We start from the raw sequence: 25,092 nt of genomic DNA on the forward strand, positions 1-25,092 counted from the left end.
GTTGGTAAAGACGGCGGTACCAATCAGTATCAACGATTGATATAGAAACCATTCCCTTCACTTTGTTCAGTCTCTTCTGAGACTTTCTTTTCTGTTGATTCCTCAGTTTCTCTACATCTTTCTTGATTATTTTTTTTTTGTAAGGATTCAAGAGAAAGGTAACCCAACACCTAAATGTTTTCACATTAGCTAAATACTGTAGCCATATACAGTATAATGAATAGGAGAATTATAAAACCCTTCACTTTACTGTGCTGTTAAATTAGAAGAAAAGTTAAACTATGGCTATGGGGCTCTCCTACCAAAGTACCATGTATTTGCTTGGCGGCTACCTAACATTTCCTTGTCTTTGGATAAATTGTTCTTTTTGTTCAGATTTTCCTTTGTATCCATTTTTTTTTAATTGAAGATATAAATGGCTTATTAGTGTACAACCAGTCCAACCATGCCATAGCAGTGCACAGCAGATTTCCACAGGAAAAAAAAAAAAAATCAATGCCGTTTGCTAAACCAGTAACAGAATTTTTTTTTTTTTTTAAATCAATGTGATTGGTTCAGATCTTTAGTATTACTGACCTAAATCTCTCTCTAAAGCAGTGATCCCCAACCAGTGGCTCATAAGCAATGTGTGACATCCCAACCCCTTAGATGTTGCTCCCATTGGTCTCAAAGCAGGTCGATTATGTTAGGCAAGTTTTAGTTGTATAAAAACCAGATGTACTGCCAAACAACCTCCTGTAGGCCATTCTACGTAGGGGCTACCACCCATTTTACAAGCATGTTGCTCTCCAACTTTTTTTTTTATTTATTTTTTTACATTTGAATGTGGCTCACTGGTATAAAAAAAAAAAAAAAACAACTTTTGGGATTCCTGCTCTAAAGCATCAAATGCAGCAAGAGATTCACCTACTGGCTGAAATCACTGCAACTAAAAAATATTTTATTGAAATATTGGTCTGAAAGATGGAGTAAAAATGGTCACAAATCAAACCCATGGGAAATGCCCATGTCAGTGGGAGTATAAGAATGGTTTGTTTGCCAATTATGGTCATAGCAGAACTATTGAACCACTGTATGTATTTAGCGCCACAAGTGTATGCAGTGATTACAGTTAAAATAAATAAAAAATAGAAAAATTAATGTGCTCAAGTACTCAAGTACTTGGGTGTTTCAACACACCGTTTGAGGAGGACCCTGCCCCAAAGAGCTTAAACCTCAGCTGATAGGAGGCTCACTTCTTAAATAGTGGCCTAAGTTCTTGTGACAACCCCTCTTCACACACAACCCCCCTGCCAAAAAAAAAAAAAATAAGTTTAGTAACAAGACCCACAGCATTAAAAACACCACCACTGATGTTTGGAATGCACACCCAGGTTGTTTTTGCATCTATAATAAACAGACAAACAGACCCCATTGTATACACACACACCAGATTCCAACAGATGCCTTTAATGAAGCGCTGAGGTTACAGTTCCTTTGAGTGCGTATAATTCACAGCAAAGACTCAAGCCATAACATGGGAAATGGGTCTTGTACATGTCCGAGCCTAAACCCCATGAGCCAACTGATTCCATTTTATTGTCCCTGGTTGTACCCACAAAACTCACATTTTTAGTGCAGCGCAAGCCTGTGTCAATTTTTATGCAATTGATGCCCATTCAATAGAATTATAAAAAAAGCAAGTTAAATGTAAAAAATAAAAGCAAGCATCAATATTATGTTGTGTACATTTGAACCAATAGGCATTCAGATGCCTGTGGCCCCTTAGCTGAGCAAGATGAAAAAAAAAAAAAAAGTCAGGACAATTAAAAACTGCCTTGAAAATGCACGTTCAGCACCCAAACTGTCATCAAATCATTTTAATCTATTCCACCCCCCCCCCCCTCTTCTGGCATCATAGCAGCAAACATTTGCATTTGTCTGGCCATTAGATGGCAGCACTGGTTGGTTTAAACTTGGATCCACAAATGTTTCTGGACTAAAACTTCCAACACAATATAATGAAAGATTAAGGGAGACTGGGAGTTGTAGTTCAGTAACATCAAGAGCCGAGAGGGTAAGAAACAAGCATTCTTAAAAAACTAAAAACCAACACATGAGCAATCTGATTGGAAATTACATTGTCACAAGTATAAAAGAATCTTTAAAAAAATTATATAAAAATCCCAACTCTAAAACGAGAAAGTAAGAACAGAGTAAGAGGCGGCTATTGTGGGTTTATCCCCATAAACTCCTGATAGGGCACCCTCCCTATAGATAAACACCTACCCACTATAATAACTTGCACCGTTAGTTGGCGCACTACTATAAAGTTGTATTTAGTGCCAGTCCTTTGGGTTATTTTCCACACCCGCCTCCCTCAGATGTGCCAGTGAACACCAGGCTGCTACTGTTTCTGCTGCTCAACAGAATCCGACTCTCCATCCTCAGTGCTATACTCTGTATATTTCTTGGCGCTGCCTTGCACACGCCCCGCCGGGTATTTCTTGGCATTCAGTTGTAGTTTGGTCAGCACCGCCTGGGGAAGATCCACGTGGCATTTCTCCGCCAGCTCCAGGAGATAAATCAGGACGTCGCTGAGTTCATGAGATAAAGCTTCACGCTGGGACGGGGTCCAATCAGGGAGACCCTCAGCCACTTCTCCCTTCCACTGGCTGTAACAATAGATCAGACTGAGATGTGTGGGGAGATTGTGCCACTAACAGGGAGCTACATAAAGATACTCTGCTCTACAATGATCCCACTTCAGTGCAAAGTATAGAGCTGCCATATAGAATTATATTATGCGAGTGCATATTTGCTCAGGATGACAAGTTGCACTGTTTCTAGCATTTATGCCCTTAAAGTGGGAACGATCACGAAAATTTAATATAAATTTCCTCAGACTGAGGAAAGAAACTTTCTAAATACAATCAAATAAATATTCGGCATGGTTTCTGAAATAATAAAGTTTATATTCACTATTCCTCTCTCAGCATCTGTTTCTCTTCATTCAGTAGTTAGGTGTCAGATGAATGATCCAATATATCTAATAGGGGGGCTCCTTTTGCCTAGAGGATGCATTAGAGCTCACTCAAATAACTGATTCCAGTACAAACAATAACTGCCTTTTGCACAATTCCTGCATGTAGAGAGACACGATGTCTGGTGATTTTAATAGAGTGAGCTCTAATACATCTTCTAGGCAAAAGGAGCCCCCCTATAAGATATATTGGATCTAACTGTCAATGAATATCTGACACTCAACTGCTGCATGAAGAGAAAACAATGCTGAGAAAGGAATAGTGAAGATCAACTTTATTTCAGAAACAATGCAGAATATTTAATTGATCGTATTTAGAAAGTTTCTTATTTCAGTTTGATGGAAGCTTATTAGATTTTCATGATAGTTCCCCCTTTAAAGTGCTGCTGAGACACAACTACACTTGTTATTATGGTTTAAGAACCTAAATGGTCAGAATAATGCCTAGTCAGGTGGTCATTGCTCTTTAGTTCTGCCAACAGGGGGAGTATGGGCAAAAAACAAAACACTCAAGACTTACAAAAGCTCGGCCACCTCTCCCACTTCTCCGACCAAAGCGAGCAACAGGTTCCTGGGCTGGTGAAACTGGTTCCAGTCTCTCTCTGCTGTGAACTGGGACTGGAGACGGCGGCTGCATGGGGGAGGAAACAATCAATGGATCATCATGCGTCTCTGCACAAACCCAGCCCAACTGTTCATATTTAGATTTACTTTTAGTATGATTTTGTAGGATTTTGAGAGAGTGATATTCTGAGACAATTTACAATTGGTTTTCATTTTTTATTATTTGTGGTTTTTGACTTATTTAGCAGCTCTCCAGTTTGCAATGACAGCAAAATTTGTTGCTAGGGTCCAAATTCCCCTAGCAACCATGGACTGATTTGAATAAGAGACTGGAATATGAATAGGAGAGGCCTGAATAGAAAGGAGTAATAAAAATTAGCAATACATTTGTAGCCTTACAGAGCATTTGTTTTTCAGATGGGGTCATTGACCCCCCATTTGAAAGCTGGAAATAAACTCCAAGATAAATAAATGAAGACCAATGGAAAAGTTGCTTAGTTCTATAACATACTAAAAGTGAACCATCACTTTAACTGTGCACCACACCCCATAGCCAAGCATTGCCTCCATACAGGGGCATCAAACATGCTATTATTCCTACAGGTATAGGATTAGAATGGCCAAGTCTAAGCAGCTTTTCAATTGGTCTTCATTAATTTTTTTTTTTTTTTTTTTTTTTAAATTGCCTTCTTCTGACTCTCTCCAGCTTTCAAGTGGGGGGGTCACTGACCCCATCTAAAAAACAAATGCGCTAAGGCTACACATTTATATTTTTTGCTGCTTTGTATTACTCTTTATATTCTAGTCTCTTTTTCATATCAGTGTATGGTTGCTAGGGCAATTTGAACCCTAGTAACTAGACGCTGAAATAGCAAACTGGGAAACCGCTTTAAAAAAAATTGCTAAACTCAAACCAATTGCAAACTGTATCAGAATCTCTCTAAATCATAAACATTAAAGGTGAACAATCCATTTAAGCTTTATGGCTACGGGCCAAACAGGGAACTCATCCCTTAACCACCATTTTTTTTCATTACTTTAAAACCCACACAATAAGACAGAAGATATGGTTGGTGTAAGTAGTGAATTTATATAGACTATAGAGAACTCCTCCCTCCAAGTCATAATCCCACCAGATCTTACATGTCTTCCATGGTGGGGGAGCTACTGAAGGAGAATTCCCTTGTGGAGTCTCCGGCAGGGCCGTGGTTGTTCTCAGTTGGAAACCCCTAAGAGCAGAAAAGAAAAGCAGTGGTTACATCGGAGTAAAGGTTACAGACTGACAATCTGTCCATCCCAAAGATCTGACTGCAATGAGACAAGCAGCACAGTGCCAAAATTGACCCAACCCAGATGCCATAAATACGGCTGAACCAGAGGAAGATCCAACTGCCAACATAACCCTAACAACAATATGGTGGTGGGGTAGTGAAGGTTGCATGTGTGATGCCCTAATAACCATTAAATATAATAGTTCTTTGGGGATATGGACATCAGATAATTCAGGGGACATCAAATAAGTCTGGTTAAACAGGTCGGTCTTCCAGCTGCATTTGGAGGAAAGTGAAAAACTGACTATTTGCAGCAGGGAAACCCAGAAAGAAGTTAGAGAGACCATGAAGGTGGGAAAAGGGATGAGGTTATGGATGTGAAGGCCAAAAACAGAACAACCTGTACATGATGGGGTATAAATCTGAGATGAACCCAGAGAGGTGTACATAAATACAGTAGAACTCCCATTTTTCAGGGGACCAGGAAAAAATTATGTAAAATCCGGGAAATGTGTTAAAAGTAACTTCTTCAAGTAGTGAAAGGATATAAGCACAGGAGTCTTACTTTGAGATACAATATTTTGTGTGTTAATAACAAGGGTTAAACATTGCAGTGGGGGGCTTGTGCAAGACTGTCAGTCACATACACAACCAACCAATAAGTGATTGGTGCAGGACTGTATAAGGGGCAGACTAGTTGCAATTGACCATTTACAGGCAAAACCATGGCACAATATACACCTGGTTACTATTTCATCTCTATTTCACAAATTAGAACATTCATGGAGGGGAAAAAAAAAAAAAAAAAAAAAGCAGTTTTTGGGAACATCAGGACAAAATTGTGATGTAAAATTCAGGAAAACATGACTTAAAATTAGGGACATGCACCCATTGAAATGCATTATAAATTGGTGGGACCATAAATAAAAAATGTCAAATGTGGGGAAACTTAAAATCAGGGGACTTAAAATTGAGGTTTCAGTGTAGTATAATGGGTCAGTCACTAACAACTGTGGCACTAGCATTACTATAAAGCAGGCGATTATGGCTTTATTAGCGCCAAAACAAAATATTTCAGGCCTAAATAGGATCCACCAATAAGCTTCTCTGGCACTGGGCAGAATATCCAGATTGCCAGCTTGGTGCGGATGTTGGAGAAGTTTCATCAGACCTGGATTTGTGGAGAGGCCACCAGGGCGGCAGGATTTTAGGGGGGGGCATGCTGCCCAACCACACCCACGTTAGTTCAAAAACACTGGGGATGTGCAGGAGATACAATAGTTCTTTCCCCATGCACCAATCCTCATTGCTCTTAGGTTTGTGACCTGTGGAGAAAAGTTTATCGGCCACGGTAGGTCCACAAGGTGGAGGATTGTGACGTCACTTTGGCGGGGTTGTGATGTCACATGGGCAGGATAATGATGACGAGGGGCAGACCAGAGGCATGGAGTGTGGAATCTGGAAGTATTCAGCCTCTAAAGGGAAGAAAGAGGTGCATTGGCGGCAGGCCGGGAGCAGTTTGAATGCTGCATTGAATGCTGTAAATTTGTAATACTGGCCCCCGGCTGCTATTTTACTGCTTAGGTTCGTGAAATACTGGCCAGGTGGCAACCCTAATTGCTCTGGTCCAGATGATGAAAATTTGAGCGAATAAAAGGGAAGGGACGGATGTGACAAACAGCGGGCTTAGGGGTGCCAGCTATGCAAATCCAGCCCTGAGTTTCATTGCTTTGGGCCTTAGGATTTTACATTTTATTTGGGAGAAATCTTGGTGGGAATCATCAACAACAGTGTGTTTAAAGGGAAAATGTAAACAAGGTGGGTATATTACCCTAAAGTGATAGGCAGCTTGTAAACTAAAGAAAGGAGGTAATTTTGGGCGATGCCCTGCAGAGGAAAGTCATGGGGCTTCAGAGTGGTGGTGGGGCAATAAGGTTGTTGTAAACTATACCAGATCTATCAACTGATCATCCTGGGACATATCTAACAAATATTTGAGTGGTTCACATGTAAGTTAACTTTTAGTATGTTAGATAATGGAAAGTTCTATGCATCTATTCAATTGTTCTGCATTCATTTTTATAGCTTAATTATGTGCTTTTCTCCCTTCAAGCTTTCAAATGGACTACATATGTATTGTTACTGGTACTTTTTATTACTGGTTTCTAAGCAGGCCCTCTCATACAAATCAACACATGGTTGCCAAGGTCATTCAGACCATAGCAACAAGACTGCTGAAATCTACTGAATAAAAAGATTAATAACACAAAAAGCAAATAGTCTCAGAACCACTCTCTACCTCATACTTAATGTGAACTGAAAGATGATCAACTCCTTTAAAAGGTGTTGTGAACCTTTAAATGAGCTTTTAGTGTAGGGGATATTCTGAAACAATTTGTAATTGGTTTTCATTATCTATTGTGTGTGGTTTTTGAGCAGTTAAGTAAATAACTCAAAAACCACATATAAAATAAATAAAAACCAAATGCAAATTGTCTACATCATACTAAGTTAACTCAAAGGTGACCAAACCCTTTAGACCCGAAAGTGCGATTAATGGGAAGATAAAAAGAGAACTAATTAGCATGGAAGGAATAGGAAAAGGAAGCATTTTCGCCAGCAGATTAAAACACTACATATCAGGCTACTAAGGGTTACCAGATCATCTCAGTAGTTGACACAAAAAAACAGATTTGCATCACATTTTACGATCAAATAAAAGCAACGTTCCTCCTAGACATTCACTACTACACAAAGCCTAAAGCACTGGGAGTTGTAAGACTAATAATGCACAGCGGCTAAACTCACCTCCATCCTCATACACGTGGATCAGCAAACACTTCCTGTTGCAAAAGTGGGTTCTATTATTCCTCCCTCTTACCAATCAGAGCGCAGCGGGCCACGGTGTGCACCAATGAGAGCGCGTCTCTCACAAACGCGTCCGCTCCAATCACAGGCCGCTTTTCTTAGCTAGAGCTGCAAGTGGAAAAAGGACCCAAGCAGCTCCCAGAATTCTCTGGGTCAGTGTGTAGTTTTGTGAAAGGGAAGAGTTGTGTGGTAAATGAGCAGACCTAGAGCAGTTATGGAGGCAGTTGTGCCTCTCTTCATTAAGAGGCCTGTTATTTCTTGATTCCTACCACAGGAAAACTCTTTCTAGAGCTAAAGATGCCCATAAAAATAGCCAATAAAATGAAATTTGTGAGAAAATTGCTTTTTCAGGGCCCCTGTGCACTTCCATTGGGTGTATTAGCCAGGCAGTAAGAATCACACAAGCTCTCCATGGCTTCTTGCAGTCTCTGGGGGCTTCTCCAATATACTTGCCCTGCAGTTTACTAAATGGAAAACAATGAGGAGAAATGTAGGCAGACAATCTGCTCCTCCGCTGCTGATGAACTATTCCATGTGCCTGTACCTGAATACAATGGGGCAGATTTACTAAAGGGCGATTAATCGCCAAAGACCGATTCGCACCACTTTGCCAGGCGCAAATTCGTCACCATTACGCTAATTCACTAAAATGCGAAGTTGCTTCCTGGGCGCCGAATGCTGGCGACTTTTCGCTAGTGATACTTCTTCAGTGCGAACATTTCATATCGAAGATTCGCTAGCGTTTGTGCCTAGCGAAAAGTCGCTTGTGATCTTACACTTAGGTCAATTTAAATAGGCGGGTAGATTGTGTGGAAGTCTTTATTAAAGATGTTGGTGCAAATGCTTGAAGTGGCCACTTTTGATTACAAAAAAGAACCTTCATAAAATCAAAAGAGATTATATAATGCCTTACACACGGGCCCACGCTCAGTATCGATCCTAGAGGGAGGCAGGCCCTGGTGCGTGACGCGCAGCCGGGCCCCGCCCTCTCCCATATGGCCGCATTTGGCCGCATTTTCAGCGGCGAACGGACTGCCAGGGGGCCCTGAGGGGGTGCGGGCCCTGGCCCACTCGCACCCCCTGCTCCCCCAGTAGTTCCGCCACCGCCCACAATAAAATGAATGTTCCATGCCCCTCAAGTGTCAGGGGGAAAAATGTTAACCCAAGAAAGCTGAGACTTTTGCAGGCAATCACACTTAAAAAAAGGAAAAGTCGCCAGCGTTTTTTCAACTTTAATGCATTTTCAGCAGACAGGATATGATGTAAGTGACATAAGATTGAGGAAGATGTAGCTGCATTTTATCACTTCGCCTGGTCTGAGGTGGCGAAGTCAACTCTGGCAAAAGAGGTAACCATCATTCGCCTGAGCGAAAAGTCGCCTGGCGATGGAGTGCAAATGAACGCTAGCGATGGTCTCTTTCGCTAGCGAATTGTCGTCTGCGCCTGTTAGTGAATTGGGGATGTCCCTGCGAAATGGATTTCTGGTGAATTTTTGCTTGCGACTGCCACTTTGCCCTTTAGTAATTCTGCCCCATTGTCTTGGCTCTGGTGCATAAAGACACAATGCTTCCGAGTGCAGGCAAACCAGGAGCGGATTCGTTGCGGGGCAGCGGACTCCACCTGCAGAAAAACGCAGTCGGAGATCCGGCATCGTCTGGCCCTGGCCTAAGGGGTACATAAAGAGCTGCTTTAGTTTATTTTCTATAAAGAGATTATAGAGGAATAAGAGGCGCAGTGGCGGAACTACTGGCGGAGAAGGGGGTGCGAGCGGGCCAGGGCCAGCACCCCCTCAGGGCCCCCCTGGCAGCCCGTGCGCCACTGAAAATGCGGCCGTACGGAGGGGGCAGGGCCCGCCCCCTCTAGTGACGGTACTGAAGAGGTGCCCTTTTGGGTTGATATAGAGCAATAAAAAGTAGCACTGGCACTTCTTGATCTCCCAGTTGAACTATATAATAACCTATTTACTGACCTTTTTAAGTGGTGAGTCACCTCTGAACTCTGACCCCTTCCCCGGGTGAATGTGTAATCTTCTGTGTATTCTCTGATAACAGGGATGAGCGGGGTAGAAATAGATCAGGGATTGTAAGAGAAAGAAGCAGAACAACAACTCACACAGGTAAGGGAACATGGCGGATTTTTGGGAGCAGACTGGCAATATGTGGATTGTGGCAAATGACAGCGGGGCTGCTCTAAGATGCCATAGACAGTCAGTCATTTTTGGGTTGGTGGGGGGCTGTTTGGACCCAGTGGCGTAACTGATACTGGGCCCCACAGTAAATTAATTTTAGGGCTCCCAACATATCCAGAAGCTGTTCTGTTTTACCAATATACCGTATGTTGAAATTGCTGTTTATTTAGGCCTCATGGGTAGGGTTGCCACCTTTTTGGAAAAAATTACCCGACTTCCTGTATATTTAAATTTTTTCCCTTTTAATAAAATTGGGGTCCAGCATTATTTTTACTGGTCAGGCCGGTAAAATACTGGCCAGATGGAAACCCTACTCATGGGGCCACCTATACCTACTAGGCCCCAAATGCTGGATTTACTCCAGGTCTATTTTTCTATATCTAAGTCAGTTTTGCACAAAGTTACAGGGCAGGTTGACCTTTATTACTGATTTAATGTATATACCGTGTAGCTGTGCCTGTGCTCCTCTATAACTGCCCTGCTGAGTGTAGTATACTGTCTGTAACCTCGACTGTTGTTTCTAGGAATACTTTGTCCAGCACAGTGGGGTGGAATCTACAGTGCAGCTGGGATGCTGCAATCTCACCAGTTTAGCTTCACCGAAAATTTGCGAAATGGTGAAAATTCTGCAAAATTCATGGAAGTCTATGGGCAACAATTTTTTCACCCATTAGAGTCTATGGGTTTCATTTTCACTTCAAAACTTAGCGAAAAATTTTGCTCATCACTACTAGAATGCCATTGCTTAGCTAACTTTACAGTAATGTCTCTGTAACTGCTTTGTCTGGAAGAGTTGAAGGTGTAGCTGGGGTTCTGTATCTGTAAAACAGCAGAGCAAAGTTCCTTATTAGGGGCATGTTGGTCTGCTGGGGCACAGTGGCCAATGTAATGCACTTTTTGGAGGAAATTTGGGCTATGGGACACGGAGGATAAGGTCTAATAACCTCAAAAATTAAAAGCATCATAAAAGCGTCAGCATTGGGCAGAGCAACGTTGGGGTGTAATGGGCCATGGGCTTATCAAACTCATATGTTGGCATATGTAGGTAAGTTTCGGGTAAAATAATATTGCAAAAATTCAGATACAGGTATGGGATCCGTTATCCAGTTATCCAGAAAACCCCGAATTATGGAAAGGCCATCACCCATAGCAGTGTCAGACTGGCACACCAGGGGCCCACCCAAAAACGTTAGACCAGGGGCCCACTCTCAGTACTATTTTCTTCTCCTCACTCTATTCTCCTAGTCTCTTTTCTTTACATTACTATAATCCATTAATCCATCTATTTAGCCTCTTTGTTTTCATAGAAATAGAGAATGGCCATGAAATAGGCCAAATGTTTAGTAGCATGAGGGCCGACTGACCCCCTTATCCGGAAAATCCCAAGCATTCTGGATAACAGGTCTCATATTTGTATCTTGAAATTCCTGCTTTGTGCACACAATATGCTTTTATTTTTAACAAGCCTAAAGGCTGGGGGATGGGCGTTTGTTTTCGTCTGGAAGTGGAAAACATCCCTGTACCATAACTTTAGAGTTTGCACTGAGAGTTCTTGACAAAAGTCCTCCAGAGATAACATTGTCCTGTATGTTTGCTCTCCTCTTCTCTTGCAGAGTAACTACAATGATGGACTGCCGTGATTTCACCACTCTTTTGCCCCGACCTCGTCTGCAGCAGTTTGCTCGTGACTGGTTGGCCGAGGATGCGCCCTGGTTAGATATTGCTGGTTGGGCAGCTTCCCGCCGTAATCCAGGTGGACAGGAAGAGGCGGTGCTACTATGCAAATCTGCAGGCATGCTGGCAGGGGGCCCATTCTTCCAAGCGGTATGTGAGGAAGCTGGATGCACTGTCCAATGGGATCACAGCGATGGAGAATGGCTGGAACCAGTCACAAGGGTGGCTACTGTCAGAGGTGACTTTCATTACCAGGGACAAACAATTAAATTGTTTTAAAGTAATAAAAATAGAATCCAGTGTTGCCCTGCACTGGTTAAACACTACCGTTGTTTTTATAAACAAGCTGCTGTGTAGCAATGGGGGCAGTCATTCAAAGGAGAAAAGACTCAGGTTACACAGCAGATAGCAGATAAGCTCTTTAGAACATAATGGTGTTATCTGTTATCCACTATTTAGGGTAGTGGCAGATGGGGAGATTAATTGCATAGTGACAAATATTGTCTTCTTCAGGCGACTAATCTCCCCGAAATGCCTTCCAGCTGGCATGAAAACGAATCGCCAGCGGGATGGGATATAAATCGATTCGGATTGCCGAAGTCGTCCGAAGTTTCCTAGTGAGGCAACGTCAGACCTGTCTGCCACTACCCTTAACCTGTGCCATATAGACTTTTTTCAATTTCCGCAACATGGCTACACAGCAGCTTGTTTATATGAACTATAGTAGTGTTTCTGAAGCAAATACATCCATTTTACCAGTGCAGGGCAACAGTACATTATATTTTTATTACTTTAAAACAGTTTAATTTTTTGCTCTTACTGTTTCTTTAAATTGCAATCAGTTTTATTAGGCTGATGCTAGAAAATGATAGCAAAGCTCTAATTTGCTGCTCTGTGTTACAGCTCTAGTGAGGATTAAAGGCGGCCAAATACAGACGCGGGGGCACACAAAGCTGCCGGGGGAGATTAGTCACACAGTGACAAACCGCTTCTTCTTCGGGCGACTAATCTGCCTCCCTATCGACTAGAATCTAAATCGCCTGCGGGATGGTACTGGGAGCGGTTTGTTTTCCAAAGACGCCCGAAGTTTCCTGGTGAGGCAACTTCGGAAAACAAATCGGTCCAAGTTCCATCCCACCAGCCATTTCGATTCTGGTCGGCAGGGAGGAAGTTCGGGGAGATTAGTTGTCTGAAGAAGAGGCACTTTGTCACCGGGTGACTAAATCTCCCCGAATCTTAGCGTGTGCCCTTGCCCGTATAATGTATATTTTCCAAATAATAGGCCCGCAGGCCGATAGATAGCCTAACGGGATTCTGTCATTGTTTTTATTTCTAAATGACACTGTTTACATTGCAAATAATTCACTCGACATTATAAAATTTTATTCCTGAACCAGCAAGTGTATTTTTTTAGTTGAAATATTGGTGTGGTGCATCTCAGGTCATTTTGCCTGGTCATGTGCTTTCAGAAAGAGACAACACTTTGGGATGGAACTGCTTTCTGACAGGCTGTTGTTTCACCTACTCAATGTAACTGAATTTATCTCAGTGGGACATGGATTTTACTATAGAGTGTTGTTCTTAGATCTACCAGGCAGCTGTAATCTTGTGTTAGGGAGCTGTTATCTGGTTACCTTCCCATTGTTCTGTTGTTAGGCTGCTGGGGGGGGGGGGGTAATATCACTCCAACTTGCAGTACAGCAGTAAAGAAGTTTATCAGAGCACAAGTCACACGACTGGGGGCAGCTGGGAAACTGACAATATGTCTAGCCCCATGTCAGATTTCAAAATTAAATATAAAAAAATCTGTTTGCTCTTTTGAGAAATGGATTCAGTGCAGAATTCTGCTGGAGTAGCACTATTACTGATGTGTTTTAAAAAAAATATTTTTTCCCATGACGGTATCCCTTTAAGCATACCTCCCAACTGTCCTGTTTTTAGAGGGACAGTCCCTCTTTTGACAGCTCAACCCGCAGTCCCTCGTTTGTACTGGAAAGTCCCGATTTTCTCGGCATTGAACAGGCAGAAAAAGAAACAATGTTTCTAACTTAATTGGCTTTTGGCAGAGAGCCCAGAACAGCCACAGCTGCAAATAAGATACTTTTGTAGCAATTTTGAGATAAGCAAATAAGTAATTGTAACAATATAAGATAACAGGTCTCTTGTGAGAAGTTAGACTCAGTTTAAATGGCAATTCACCTTCATTAGCAAAACTGTAATAACTGGAAGAAAAACACTAAAATATGTTCAAACTGTCATAACCTGCCAAATTTCGTAAAATGAACATGGTAATTAGGGGTGTGGCCACAGAAATGGGCGTGGTCAAAACAATTCGTGGCACTGCACAACTTTTTTGTCCCTCTTATTATTTCCAAAATGTTGGGAGGTATGCTTTAAGATGGTCATATTTGGTATGGCCATCTTTCTGTTGTTTCAGTCATTTGGGGAAATATCAGAACAACAGGAATCTGTGGGTCTGTAAAGTTCACCAACATACAATTGTTTCATTTATTTCCAGGTCGTGTGAATGACCTACTGCTGGCGGAACGCCCTGCCTTGAATGCTCTGTCTCGTATCAGCGGAGTGGCTACTGTAGCGAGGGAGGCGGCTCAGAAAGCAAAAGCCGTAGGGTGGCCAGGGCAGGTCACCGGGACAAGGAAGACCACTCCCGGGTTCCGCCTGCCTGAGAAGTATGGACTGTTGGTGGGAGGAGCTGGCACTCATAGATATGGGACCACTGATCTGGTCATGTTAAAGGACAACCATGTCTGGGCCATGGGAGGAGTCAAAGAGGTGAGGAAATAACTCACAAATAGGTAGTTTGGGTTTATTGAATTCCCCAAAAAATGCTTAAAAGGGCATTTCTTACCCCCTTTTTTAAAAGAGTCCTCAAATGTAACCTTATGGTTCACCTGCTTAGATTGTAAGCTCTACAGTCTCCTTCCTGTCGTATATCTCAGCACTGGACAGTCGCCAATCTAAAGGGGTTGTTCACCTTTGAGTTAACTTTTAGTACGATGTAGAGAGTGATATTCTGAGATATTTAGCTTTTTATTCAGCAGCTCACGTTTGCTATTTCAACACTCTGGTTGCTAGGGTCCAAATTACCTTAGCAACCATGCATTGATTTGAATAAGAGACTGGAATATGAATAGGAGAGGCCTGTATAGAAAGATGAGTAATAAAAAGAAGCAATAACAATACATTTGTAGCCTTACAGAGCATTTGTTTTTTAGATGGGGTCAGTGACCCCCCTTTTGAAAGCTGGAAAGAGTCAGAAGGAAAAGGCAAATAATTCAAAAACTATAAAAAAATAAATAGTGAAGACCAACTGAAAAGTGTTAGAAACAGCCATTCTATAACATACTAAAAGTTAATTTAAAGGTAAACCACCCCTTAAAAAATATATATTTGTTTATTGTTTCCCCCCGCCCCATTCACTGCAAAGACTGTATTGTAAGAAATGGGGCAGAAACATGTTTTTTTCTGATCCTCAGGCCCTTGATGGTGTTCGCGCTCTCGCTGGGAAAACTTTGAAGGTGGAAGTTGAATGCAGATCCCTGGAAGAAGCATTAGATGCTGCTGCAGCAGGAGCGGATATTGTCATGCTGGATAACCTAACCCCTGAGGTACTGAATAGCTTTCAAATAGAGGCTCTGCAGTCTGTCCTGTTTGTTTGTGATGGCCGACCGCGAGATTTGTCACCCGTAATAAAAATGCAGGACTGCGGGCGACACATCTCCCAAAAATGCTTCTTCACTGGCAACGATTGAAATTGCTGGTGGTAAAACCCACGCGTCGCTTTGTTCTTCTAAACCCGCCCCAAGTTGCCTCGTGGGGAAACTTCGGGCGACTTGTCGTAGGTTTTGTCACTGTCGTTTCAAATATTGCAAGTGTAGGAGCATTTTTGGGAGATTTGTCGCCCGCTGTTGTGCGATTTTATCGCAGCGACGCAAATCTCCCTGTTAGTCATGGCCCTAAGTCTTCTACTATTGTATTTCTGGATGTGATCGTATTCGCAGTAACAGGGAACTATGGGAATTGGGGTTTTCTTACAGCTGCAGGTCTGCAGTCTCACCACTAGAGGTTGCTCTAACATGCTGCAAAGTAAAGGTGCCAATTCAGCCTATTCAGACCAAGTTTGTATCTTACAAGCAGACCTGGACTGGCAATCTGTCTGGCAAATGCCATAGGGGCTACTATAAGGTGCCATAGAAAGTCAGTATTTAGTGGGCTGGTGGGGGCTGATTGGGCCTCTGTGTACCTGAAATGCCAGGGCCTATTTTAATTCTCAGTCCATACCTACATAATTTTTAAAAAAATAAAAAAACAATTTGTTTGTATATAACAAAAAAAAACCCACCAAGACATATTTAACTTTAAAATCGCAAAGCCTTTATTAAGAAATAACTTACCGATACGCCACTTGCCCTCCTCTTCCGACAAGGCGTCAGGGCGACGATCCATCGTGCGTAGGGTTGCCATCTGGCCTGTATTTTAGCGGCCAGGCCGGTAAAAATGATGGATGATCCCCATGTTATTAATAGGGAAAAAATATAAATATATAGGAAGGCTGGTATTTTTGTCCAGAAAGGTGGCAACCCTAATCGTGCGGCCATCGATTTCTCCTCCCTGGCTATCTCTATAGAAGGGAGGCAGGAGAAATAGAGCACCGTTCGATAGATTGTTGCCCTGTTGCCTTTTCTGTAGAGGAGCCCAAGTGGAGTATCAGTAAGTTATTTCTTAATAAAAATATGTCTTGATGTTTTTTCTTCGTTATATATAAACTTTTTTTTTTTTTTTTAAAAATGTATGTGACTGGTCCTTTAACTAATATCTGGCAGATCTTCCTGTTTATGACTACTACAGCCAGTGTCAGACTGGCCCACCGGGACACCAGGAAAAGTCCCGATGGGCCCAGGTGTCAGTGGCCCCTCATGCTGCTAAACTTTTGGCCTATTTCATGGTCATTCACTATTTATATGAGAACAAAGTGGCTAAATAGATGGAATAATAGATTATAGTGTGTAAAGACTAGGAGAAGAAAGGTTCATTGAGAAGAGATAGAAAAATAGTTCTGAGAGTGGGCCCCTGGTCTAAAGCTTCTGGTGGGCCCCTGATGTAAGGTTTTTGGGTTGGCCCCTGGTGTCCAAGTCCTACACTGCTCTCTGGATTGAGTAAAAGGGACATAAATAGGGTTGAAACCTTTTAAAACGGTGGAGACCGGACAGGGGGCGGGGCCATGACCTCAGGGGGTGGACCGTGATGCAGATGGGCGTCTCAATGACATCAGGGGTGGGGCTATGACGTGGCGATAGGCGATGGGCCGATCGATGTGTCAATCAAGGGAATCCTGCCGGTTTTCCTTATATATATAACAGTAGTATTTTATAGAAATTTACAAAAATGCTGTTGCACTTTATTAGAGTCGATTCTTTATTAGAATCGACGTTTCGATCCTCAGTTGGGTCTTTATCAAGATTACAAAACACTGGTGAAAGTAACAAATTTATAGACTCATAGGTATACTCCCCCCAGACAGGTGATAACAACAGTCCGATCAATTATCCCCGAAATCCTTGTGCAGTTGCAGATAAATACTGCCACCTAGTGGTAAAACACAAAAAAACAGTAGCCAAAAATAAACGGATTAAGAAATATACAAAAACATTCTTTTTTAAAAACAAGTATTAACGTTCATCTAAAAAAAGGCAAGAACGAACAATATTCATTTAAACCCTATGTTTAATTTTTGTATCCAAAAGGTTTCTATATGTAATAGCATGCGGCAACGATCGCCACCACGGCGAAAGTTAGGAATAGTATCAATCCCCATAAAGCGAAAGGTGGGTGGACCATGGCCTTTCTCTAAGTAGTGTTTGTAAAGGGGGATATCAGTTTGTTTATTTTCATTTGCAGCACGTAATGCTGACCTGTGGTTACCCATGCGTTCACGTAACGAGCTCTGGGTTTTGCCCACATATGTCAACCCACAAGGACAAATTAATATATAAATCACATGTGTTGTAGTACATGTTATTCTGTGTCTTATTTCTATATTTGCCTGTGCGTGGGTGATGGGAATTTCTACCTGTCAACATGTTTCCCCATGTTTCAATGGGGCAAATAAGAACGGTGAAACATTGTAACAATCTACTGGATCTGTTGGCATCCTACCTCTTTTATAGCCCCATATTGGTTTTTATTTCAAAGTCCTTGGGAGACTGTTGTCACTTTTCAAAATAGGCCAGTTTTTGCCTATAATGTGACTAATAACAGGGGAACCGGTACCGTATTGGGAGGTAATCACCTTCCTTTTAGGATCCTGGTCACTATCTGATTTCGTTTTAGGGACATGAGTCAGGGCCTTGTTTTTTTTGCCTCAATCAATTTTTTAGAACGATAGCCCCAGGAAGCGATTGTGTGTTTGTGTAAGCTGAATCTCATAATTTGTGGCATTACAGTTATTGCGGATGGTTCGAAGAAATTGGGAAAAGGGGACACTGTCCTTAATTGAGGGAGGATGAAAGCTATTCTGATGAAGAATTTTATTCCTGTACGTTGGTTTACGGAACAGGCTATAGTTTAAGCTACGAAACTGACACGTCCAGAAATTGTATCTCACTTGGGCCAATCGAAAGAGTAAAGCGTACAGGGGTATTGAGACTGTTCAAATCATCCACCATATTATGTAGGGAATTTAGGTCACCCTGTCCACACAAGGAAAATCTCGTCTATGTAGCGATGATACATTAAAATATAAGAACGATACTTAGGCATAATATATTTGTTTTCATACAATGACATGTAACAATTTGCATAGGCAGGTGCCATGGCTGCTCCCAAGGCTGTGCCTTCTTTCTGCAAATAATAATTTTTTTCAAAACAGAAATAGTTGTATTTTAAAGACGGAGGCAGAAGTTCACAAATAAAATCCACCGGTGGACCATCGTAGTTGGCTGCGCTATCCAAAATATTGCGAACTGCCTCAATCCCTTCAGAATGGGGGATAATTGTATAGAGGCTGCTTACGTCAAGTGTGGCTAGAAATACATTTTTTTGGGTAAAATTTATATCTTTGACGCATGCAAGAAAAAAACCCAAATTAATTTTTTTTTACCCAAAAAAATGTAATTCTAGCCACACTCGACGTAAGCAGCCTCTATACAATTATCCAATGGGGGGAAAGGAGGTGCGATGGCGTCATAATACGTCACTGGTGGGAGACACCAAATACGTAGGAGTGAAGATTTGTGGGAAATAAAGTAACACAGAATAAGGTTCCATTAACAACCAATGTATGAAACCAGCATATAATAAACGTAATACATTCTACTCGCTAACTTGGGGATGGAAACAATGTCAATAATCTTGCGATGTGTAACGAGTATTTATTATTCCAATACAAAGTGTCCAAATATGGTGTTTGTGGTGAACCGCAGCTGCTCACGTATTTACAAGTGATATCCAAGTCTTCTGCTGATATCGGTCAGCTCGTTTCCCACCGTACACGCATCGAATATCGTACGAAATTTAGTTTTGTACGATATTATCTGTGCGTCTTTGGCCACCTTGAAGGTGGCCATAAACATAGAGATCTGCTTGTTTGGCAATGTCGCTGATATCGGGCTGATTCAATCGTGGGCCCTAGGGCCCATAATACCATAATGGATCCGATACGGGCGGTCGGATTGCAGGACCGCATCAACGAAAAGATGCGGCTTTGATCCGACAGGATTTTTTTCCCTGACCGATCACCATTTGGCCGACTCGGTCTGTCGGCAGCTTTTATCAGCCCATGTATTGGGGCCTTAAAGGAGAACTAAACCCTAAAAATTAATATAGCTAAAACTGCCATATTTTATACACTGAACTTATTGCACGAGGCTAAAGTTTCAGCTTGTCAATAGCAGCAATGATCCAGGACTTCAAACTTGTCACAGGGGGTCACCATCTTGGAAAGTGTCTGTGACACTCACATGCTCAGTGGGCTCTGATTGGCTGTTGAGAAGCTAAGCTTAGGGCTCGTCACTAATTATCCATCAGAAAATGAGCTTCCCCTGTAATATAAGCTGATGCTACAGGTTTGCTGATTATTAAATTCTGATGCTAATTGCACTGGTTTCTATGCTGCCATGTAGTAATTATCTGTATTAATTACTAATCAGCCTTATATTGTGACATTTCTATTCTATGTGTACTGTATATTGTGAGTGGCTCCCTAAGCTCAGTAAGTGACAGCAGCACAGAGCATGTGCAGTGAATCAGCAGAAAAGAAGATGGGGAGCTACTGGGGCATCTTTGGAGACACAGATCTTTACTGCTAAAGGGCTGTGGTTGCCTTGGGCTGGTACAGAAGCACAAAACATCATGTACAACATTTCTAGCTACTTCTTTAGTTTAACTTTCCTTGTCCTTTAAGTATAATGCTGTGCAATTCTCACATGTGAGACACAAGTGGCTGAAATAGACAGCTGGCAAATCTCACGTCTCCAGGGTTAAAAGCCACAGCGTGTCTCTATTTTACTCTCTGCCATTTGGTACCCTGAGAAGTTACAGCACATGAGTCAACATTTGGGCTAAAAGAAAGGATTTACTCCTACACAAGAAAATATTCTCCTTGTTAGATACAGGGGTCCCCAGGGGGTTATTGGGTGCTTTAATGAAAGATTCTGAAAACACTACTTTATTTGAAGGAACTCAGTTAAAAATTCATGGGCATTTCACCTGTGACTTTAAGGGGTTGGTCACTTTTTAATTATCTTTTAGTATGATATAGAAAATGATATTCTGAGACGATTTGCAATTGTTTTTTTTATTTTTTGGTTATTTGTGGTTTTTGGGTAGTTTTTTATTCAGCCCTCCAGTTTCAGCAATGTGGTTGCTAGCTTCCAAATTACCGTAGCAACCGTGCATTGTTTTTAATAAGAGACTGGAATATGAATAGGAGAGGCCTGAATAGGAAGATGAGTAATAAAAAGTAGCAATAACAATACATTGGTAGCCTTACAGAGCATTTGTTTTTTAGATGGGGTCAGTGACCCCCATTTGAAAGGTTAAATGAGTCAGGAAGAAGGAAAGTAATTCTATAAAAAAGAAATAATGAAGGCCAATTGAAAAGTTGCTGAAAAGCAACCATTGTGCAACATACTAAAAGTGAACTTAAAGGTGAACCACCCCTTTAAGTTGGAAGATTAGGTGGACACTACTTAATTTAAAAGAACATGGTGAGTTCAAATTTCAAGGGGCATTTCAGCCTATAAATTAACAATTATTATATTATAGAATGTCCCAGTTCTTAGCAGCTTGTCACTTGGTCTTCATTTTTATAGTTTTTTTTTTAAAAAAACTGTTTTCCCTCTTCCAGCTTACAATTTAAAATGCTATCTAGTTCTGGAGGGGAGGGTCACCGACCCTTGCTCTGTGATGTTACAGTTTTCTTGTTATTGTTACGTCTCATTCCATATCTTTCCATTTGGACTCTCTCCTGTTCATCTCTCAGCCTATTATTCAACCCATTTCCTGGTTGCTAGGATATAATGGACCATAGCAACCAGATAGCTGCTAAAATTCCAAACTGGAGAGCTACTGAGCAAAAAACTATTTTTTTTTTCTTTAAATGAAGACCATTTGCAAATTGTCTCAGAATATTGCTGGCTACATCTTTCTAAAAGTTAATTTATAAGTGAACTACCTCCTAAGGTATCTAATTACAGATAGAAACAAATATATCGCATATATAGGATGGGGTGCTTTCCCTTCAGTTATACAAGGGTATTGCAGTGATTAGGGGGCGTTTATACTGCTTGTATAGCAAGTATTCCACTATATTTATGACAGTTTGGCCATAAGAGGCGGCATTTTTGCATCATCTCATTATTATCAGAGTGACCAATATGGCTGCCCCCATCCATAAACATAGTCATGCTCAATAAGGCTCGTCGGGCAGAATAGCCCTTGTTAATGCATTTCAGCATTTACAGTAAAGCAAACCCTCGTTAGAAACTGGAAATTTCTCTCTGTATATTAATCTGGAAAAATGAGAAATGAATACATGAACTGGATTGGGCATCAGAATGTGTCTCATCCAAGCGTTTTGATTGGGTACTTTAAAGGGATACTGTCATGGGAAATTGTTTTTTTTTTCAAAATGAATCAGTTAATAGAGCTGCTCCAGCAGAATTCTGCACTGAAATCCATTTCTCAAAAGAGCAAACAGATTTTTTTATATTTAATTTTGAAATCTGACATGGGGCTAGACATTTTGTCAATTTCCCAGCTGCCCAAGTCATGTGACTTGTGCTCTGATAAACTTCAATCACTCTTTACTGCTGTACTGCAAGTTGGAGTGATATCACCCACCCCCTTTACCCCCCAGCAGCCAAACAAAAGAACAATGAGAAGGTAACCAGATACCAGCTCCCTAACACAAGATAACAGCTGCCTGGTAGATCTAAGAACAACACTCAATAGTAAAAACCCATGTCCCACTGAGACACATTCAGTTACATTGAGAAGGAAAAACAGCAGCCTGCCAGAAAGCATTTCTCTCCTGAAGTGCAGGCACAAGTCACATGACCAGGGGCAGCTGGGAAACTGACAAAATGTCTAGCCCCATGTCAGATTTCAAAATTGAATATAAAAAAAACTGTTTGCTCTTTTGAGAAATGGATTTCAGTGCAGAATTCTGCTGGAGTAGCACTATTAACTGATGCGTTTTGAAAAAAACACGTTTTCCGATGACAGGATCCCTTTAAGATCAGGATTTTCCTATTTAGCTCCCTTCCTCCCATCTACTTGATTATGTTATCGCCTTTACATGCTGCAGTGTTGCAAGTCATTTTAACGTCTCCAATTCTAGAAATATAGAGATCGAAATAACACCCTACCACTCATAGGGTTGCTAGGAAATACTGTATAGTTTTATGCAAGCAATAAAATTCATTCTTTTTTTTTTTTTACAGTAAATCAGCTTTTCTAACACATTTTTTCTTTACTAAATCATAAAGATGATAGAGACCTTTGCAATTCTCTAATATTGTCTCTGTCTCTCTTGCAGTCGCTCCATGCTGTTGCACTTGCCGTGAAATCCAGTTATCCGTCCGTTGTGATAGAGGCCAGTGGGGGGGTCACACTTACCAACTTGCACCAGTTTCTGGGAGCTCATGTGGACATGGTGTCGATGGGATGTCTCACCCAGGGATCACCCAGCATTGACTTCTCATTGAAACTCAGCCACGGTCTCTGTAGGAGAGACACGGACTCTAGCCTCTAAGCCACGGACTCTAGCTACGTACATGTTGATGCTTTGATCATACTTTATTTCTCATTCCTATTTTAAGAAGACACTAGAACACAATAAAGGGAGCGATATGTAAAATAAAATGCAACCACTAAGCAATGTGCACAAATGCTAAAAATTATAATAAACACAAGAAATTCTTTTGTTTTGTAACTTCCTCCCGGTGGCTTTTGTCACCCGCGTGAATTGATATATACCATATATATAAACACTGCAAATCTCCCCCTAACTGGCCTTCAGACTGACCCCCTTAGCTCATAACAAGGTTACAGATATATAGAAGCATTGGGGTTAAAGTCACCCTGTTATAGTTCCAGGGGTACCCAGGGTACAATTAAGCACTCACCCCAAATCTCTCCCCCTAACTGACCTTCAGGCTTAGCCCCTTAGCTCATAATAAGGTTACAGATATATAGAAACATTGGTGTAACAGTCGCCCTGCTATAGTTCCAGGCATACCCAGGGTACAAATAAACACTCACCCCAAATCTCACCCTAACTGACCTTCAGGCTGGGCCCCCTTAGTTCATAACAAGGTTACAGATATATAGAAACATTGGGGTAACAGTCACCCTGCTCTAGTTCCAGGGGTACCCAGAGCACAAATAAGCACTCACCCCAAATCTCCCCCTAACTGACCTTCAGGCTGGGCCCCCTTAGTTCATAACAAGGTTACAGATATATAGAAACATTGGGGTAACAGTCACCCTGCTCTAGTTCCAGGGGTACCCAGGGCACAAATAAACACTCACCACAAATCTCCCCCTAACTGACCTTCAGGCTGGGCCCCCTTAGCTCATAACAAGGTTACAGATATAAAGAAACATTGGGGTAACAGTCACCCTGCTATAGTTCCAGGGGTACCCAGGGCACAAATAAGCACTCACCCCAAATCTCACCGTAACTGACCTTCAGGCTGGGCCCCCTTAGCTCATAACAAGGTTACAGATATATAGAAACATTGGGGTAACAGTCACCCTGCTATAGTTCCAGGGGTACCCAGGGTACAAATAAACACTCACCCCAAATCTCCCCCTAACTGACCTTCAGGCTGGGCCCCCTTAGCTCATAACAAGGTTACAGATATATAGAAACATTGGGGTAACAGTCACCCTGCTCTAGTTCCAGGGGTACCCAGGGCACAAATAAACACTCACCCCAAATCTCACCCTAACCGACCTTCAGACTGGGCCCCCTTAGTTCATAACAAGGTTACAGATATATAGAAACATTGGGGTAACAGTCACCCTGCTATAGTTCCAGGGGTACCCAGGGCACAAATAAGCACTCACCCCAAATCTCACCGTAACTGACCTTCAGGCTGGGCCCCCTTAGCTCATAACAAGGTTACAGATATATAGAAACATTGGGGTAACAGTCACCCTGCTCTAGTTCCAGGGGTACCCAGAGCACAAATAAGCATCCAAATGCCCAGGGCTGAGAGAGATGCATGATGAGCCAGGGCCAGAAAGTTAATATATTTGATCAATGGTCAAGTAAGAAACTGACATACCTTCCTGTGATTTAACCTTTCCTTGTCCTTTAAAGAGAGCGGCTCTGCATGGACAAGTTTTAGCAGTGCTAATGTGTTTTGTTACTAAACATGGGACTGAGACGGGGATGGATGTTAAAGTGAAGGAAAGCGACAGCTTGGTGACAGTTACAAGTCTCCCTCTAAGGAATTCAAGCAATGGCAGCTGATCACACTGTACTGAAGTGGTTTCCAGTAACAGCACTTGAGAAAAATATGTCTTAAAGTGAATTTAAAGTCATGATTGCTGTGATATTCTAATCTGTCCAAGCCCTAAACGGAGCAATTTCAGGCAGGCCATGGTATTGCACTTCTTCCTGGCCCTGTGGCCCAACAGGTTCTCCAGGGACAGCAAAGAAATATCAGGGCCACAATACACAAATAATTGGGACCCCTCCCGTCTCCGTACCCGGAACCCCCATATTTTACCCTGCCTTTCCTCTGGGTCAGTATAGAAAATCGATCCCTGGCTTGTACCATAATAACAGTTCAGTTCCTGCCGCAATAGACGCGTGTAATTAGTATAAATAAATAAATACATTATAAAAGACATTGTTCTACTTATTAAAGTCGACAAGGGATTTCTTCGGCTTTTACTTTCCGCAGAGGGGAGGGACAGTGCCTGCAATGGGGATCAATATGATCCCATTTAATGCACCAAGTATAAAACAT

General features: G+C 41.8%; 2 protein-coding genes across 2 annotated transcripts; one reads left to right on the top strand and one right to left on the bottom strand.

Annotated features, from left to right (window-relative positions):
- Positions 1–1,433: 1,433 nt before the first annotated feature.
- dctpp1.L (dCTP pyrophosphatase 1 L homeolog) lies at positions 1,434–7,704 on the bottom strand. The gene is given in 4 exon segments (NM_001092337.1): positions 1,434–2,654; positions 3,543–3,653; positions 4,730–4,815; positions 7,666–7,704. Coding segments are annotated over 4 exon segments (477 nt in total). The 5' UTR covers positions 7,678–7,704; the 3' UTR covers positions 1,434–2,386.
- Positions 7,705–9,818: 2,114 nt separating this feature from the next.
- qprt.L (quinolinate phosphoribosyltransferase L homeolog) lies at positions 9,819–23,030 on the top strand. Its single transcript, NM_001093324.2, has 5 exons — positions 9,819–9,841; positions 11,527–11,825; positions 14,106–14,380; positions 15,085–15,216; positions 22,647–23,030. The coding sequence occupies exons 2-5, from the start codon at positions 11,540–11,542 to the stop codon at positions 22,860–22,862; spliced, it is 909 nt and encodes a 302-aa protein (NP_001086793.2). The 5' UTR covers positions 9,819–9,841; positions 11,527–11,539; the 3' UTR covers positions 22,863–23,030.
- Positions 23,031–25,092: the final 2,062 nt, after the last annotated feature.

This window comes from Xenopus laevis, chromosome 9_10L (genome assembly GCF_017654675.1).
Source record: "Xenopus laevis strain J_2021 chromosome 9_10L, Xenopus_laevis_v10.1, whole genome shotgun sequence".
NCBI lineage: Eukaryota > Metazoa > Chordata > Amphibia > Anura > Pipidae > Xenopus > Xenopus laevis.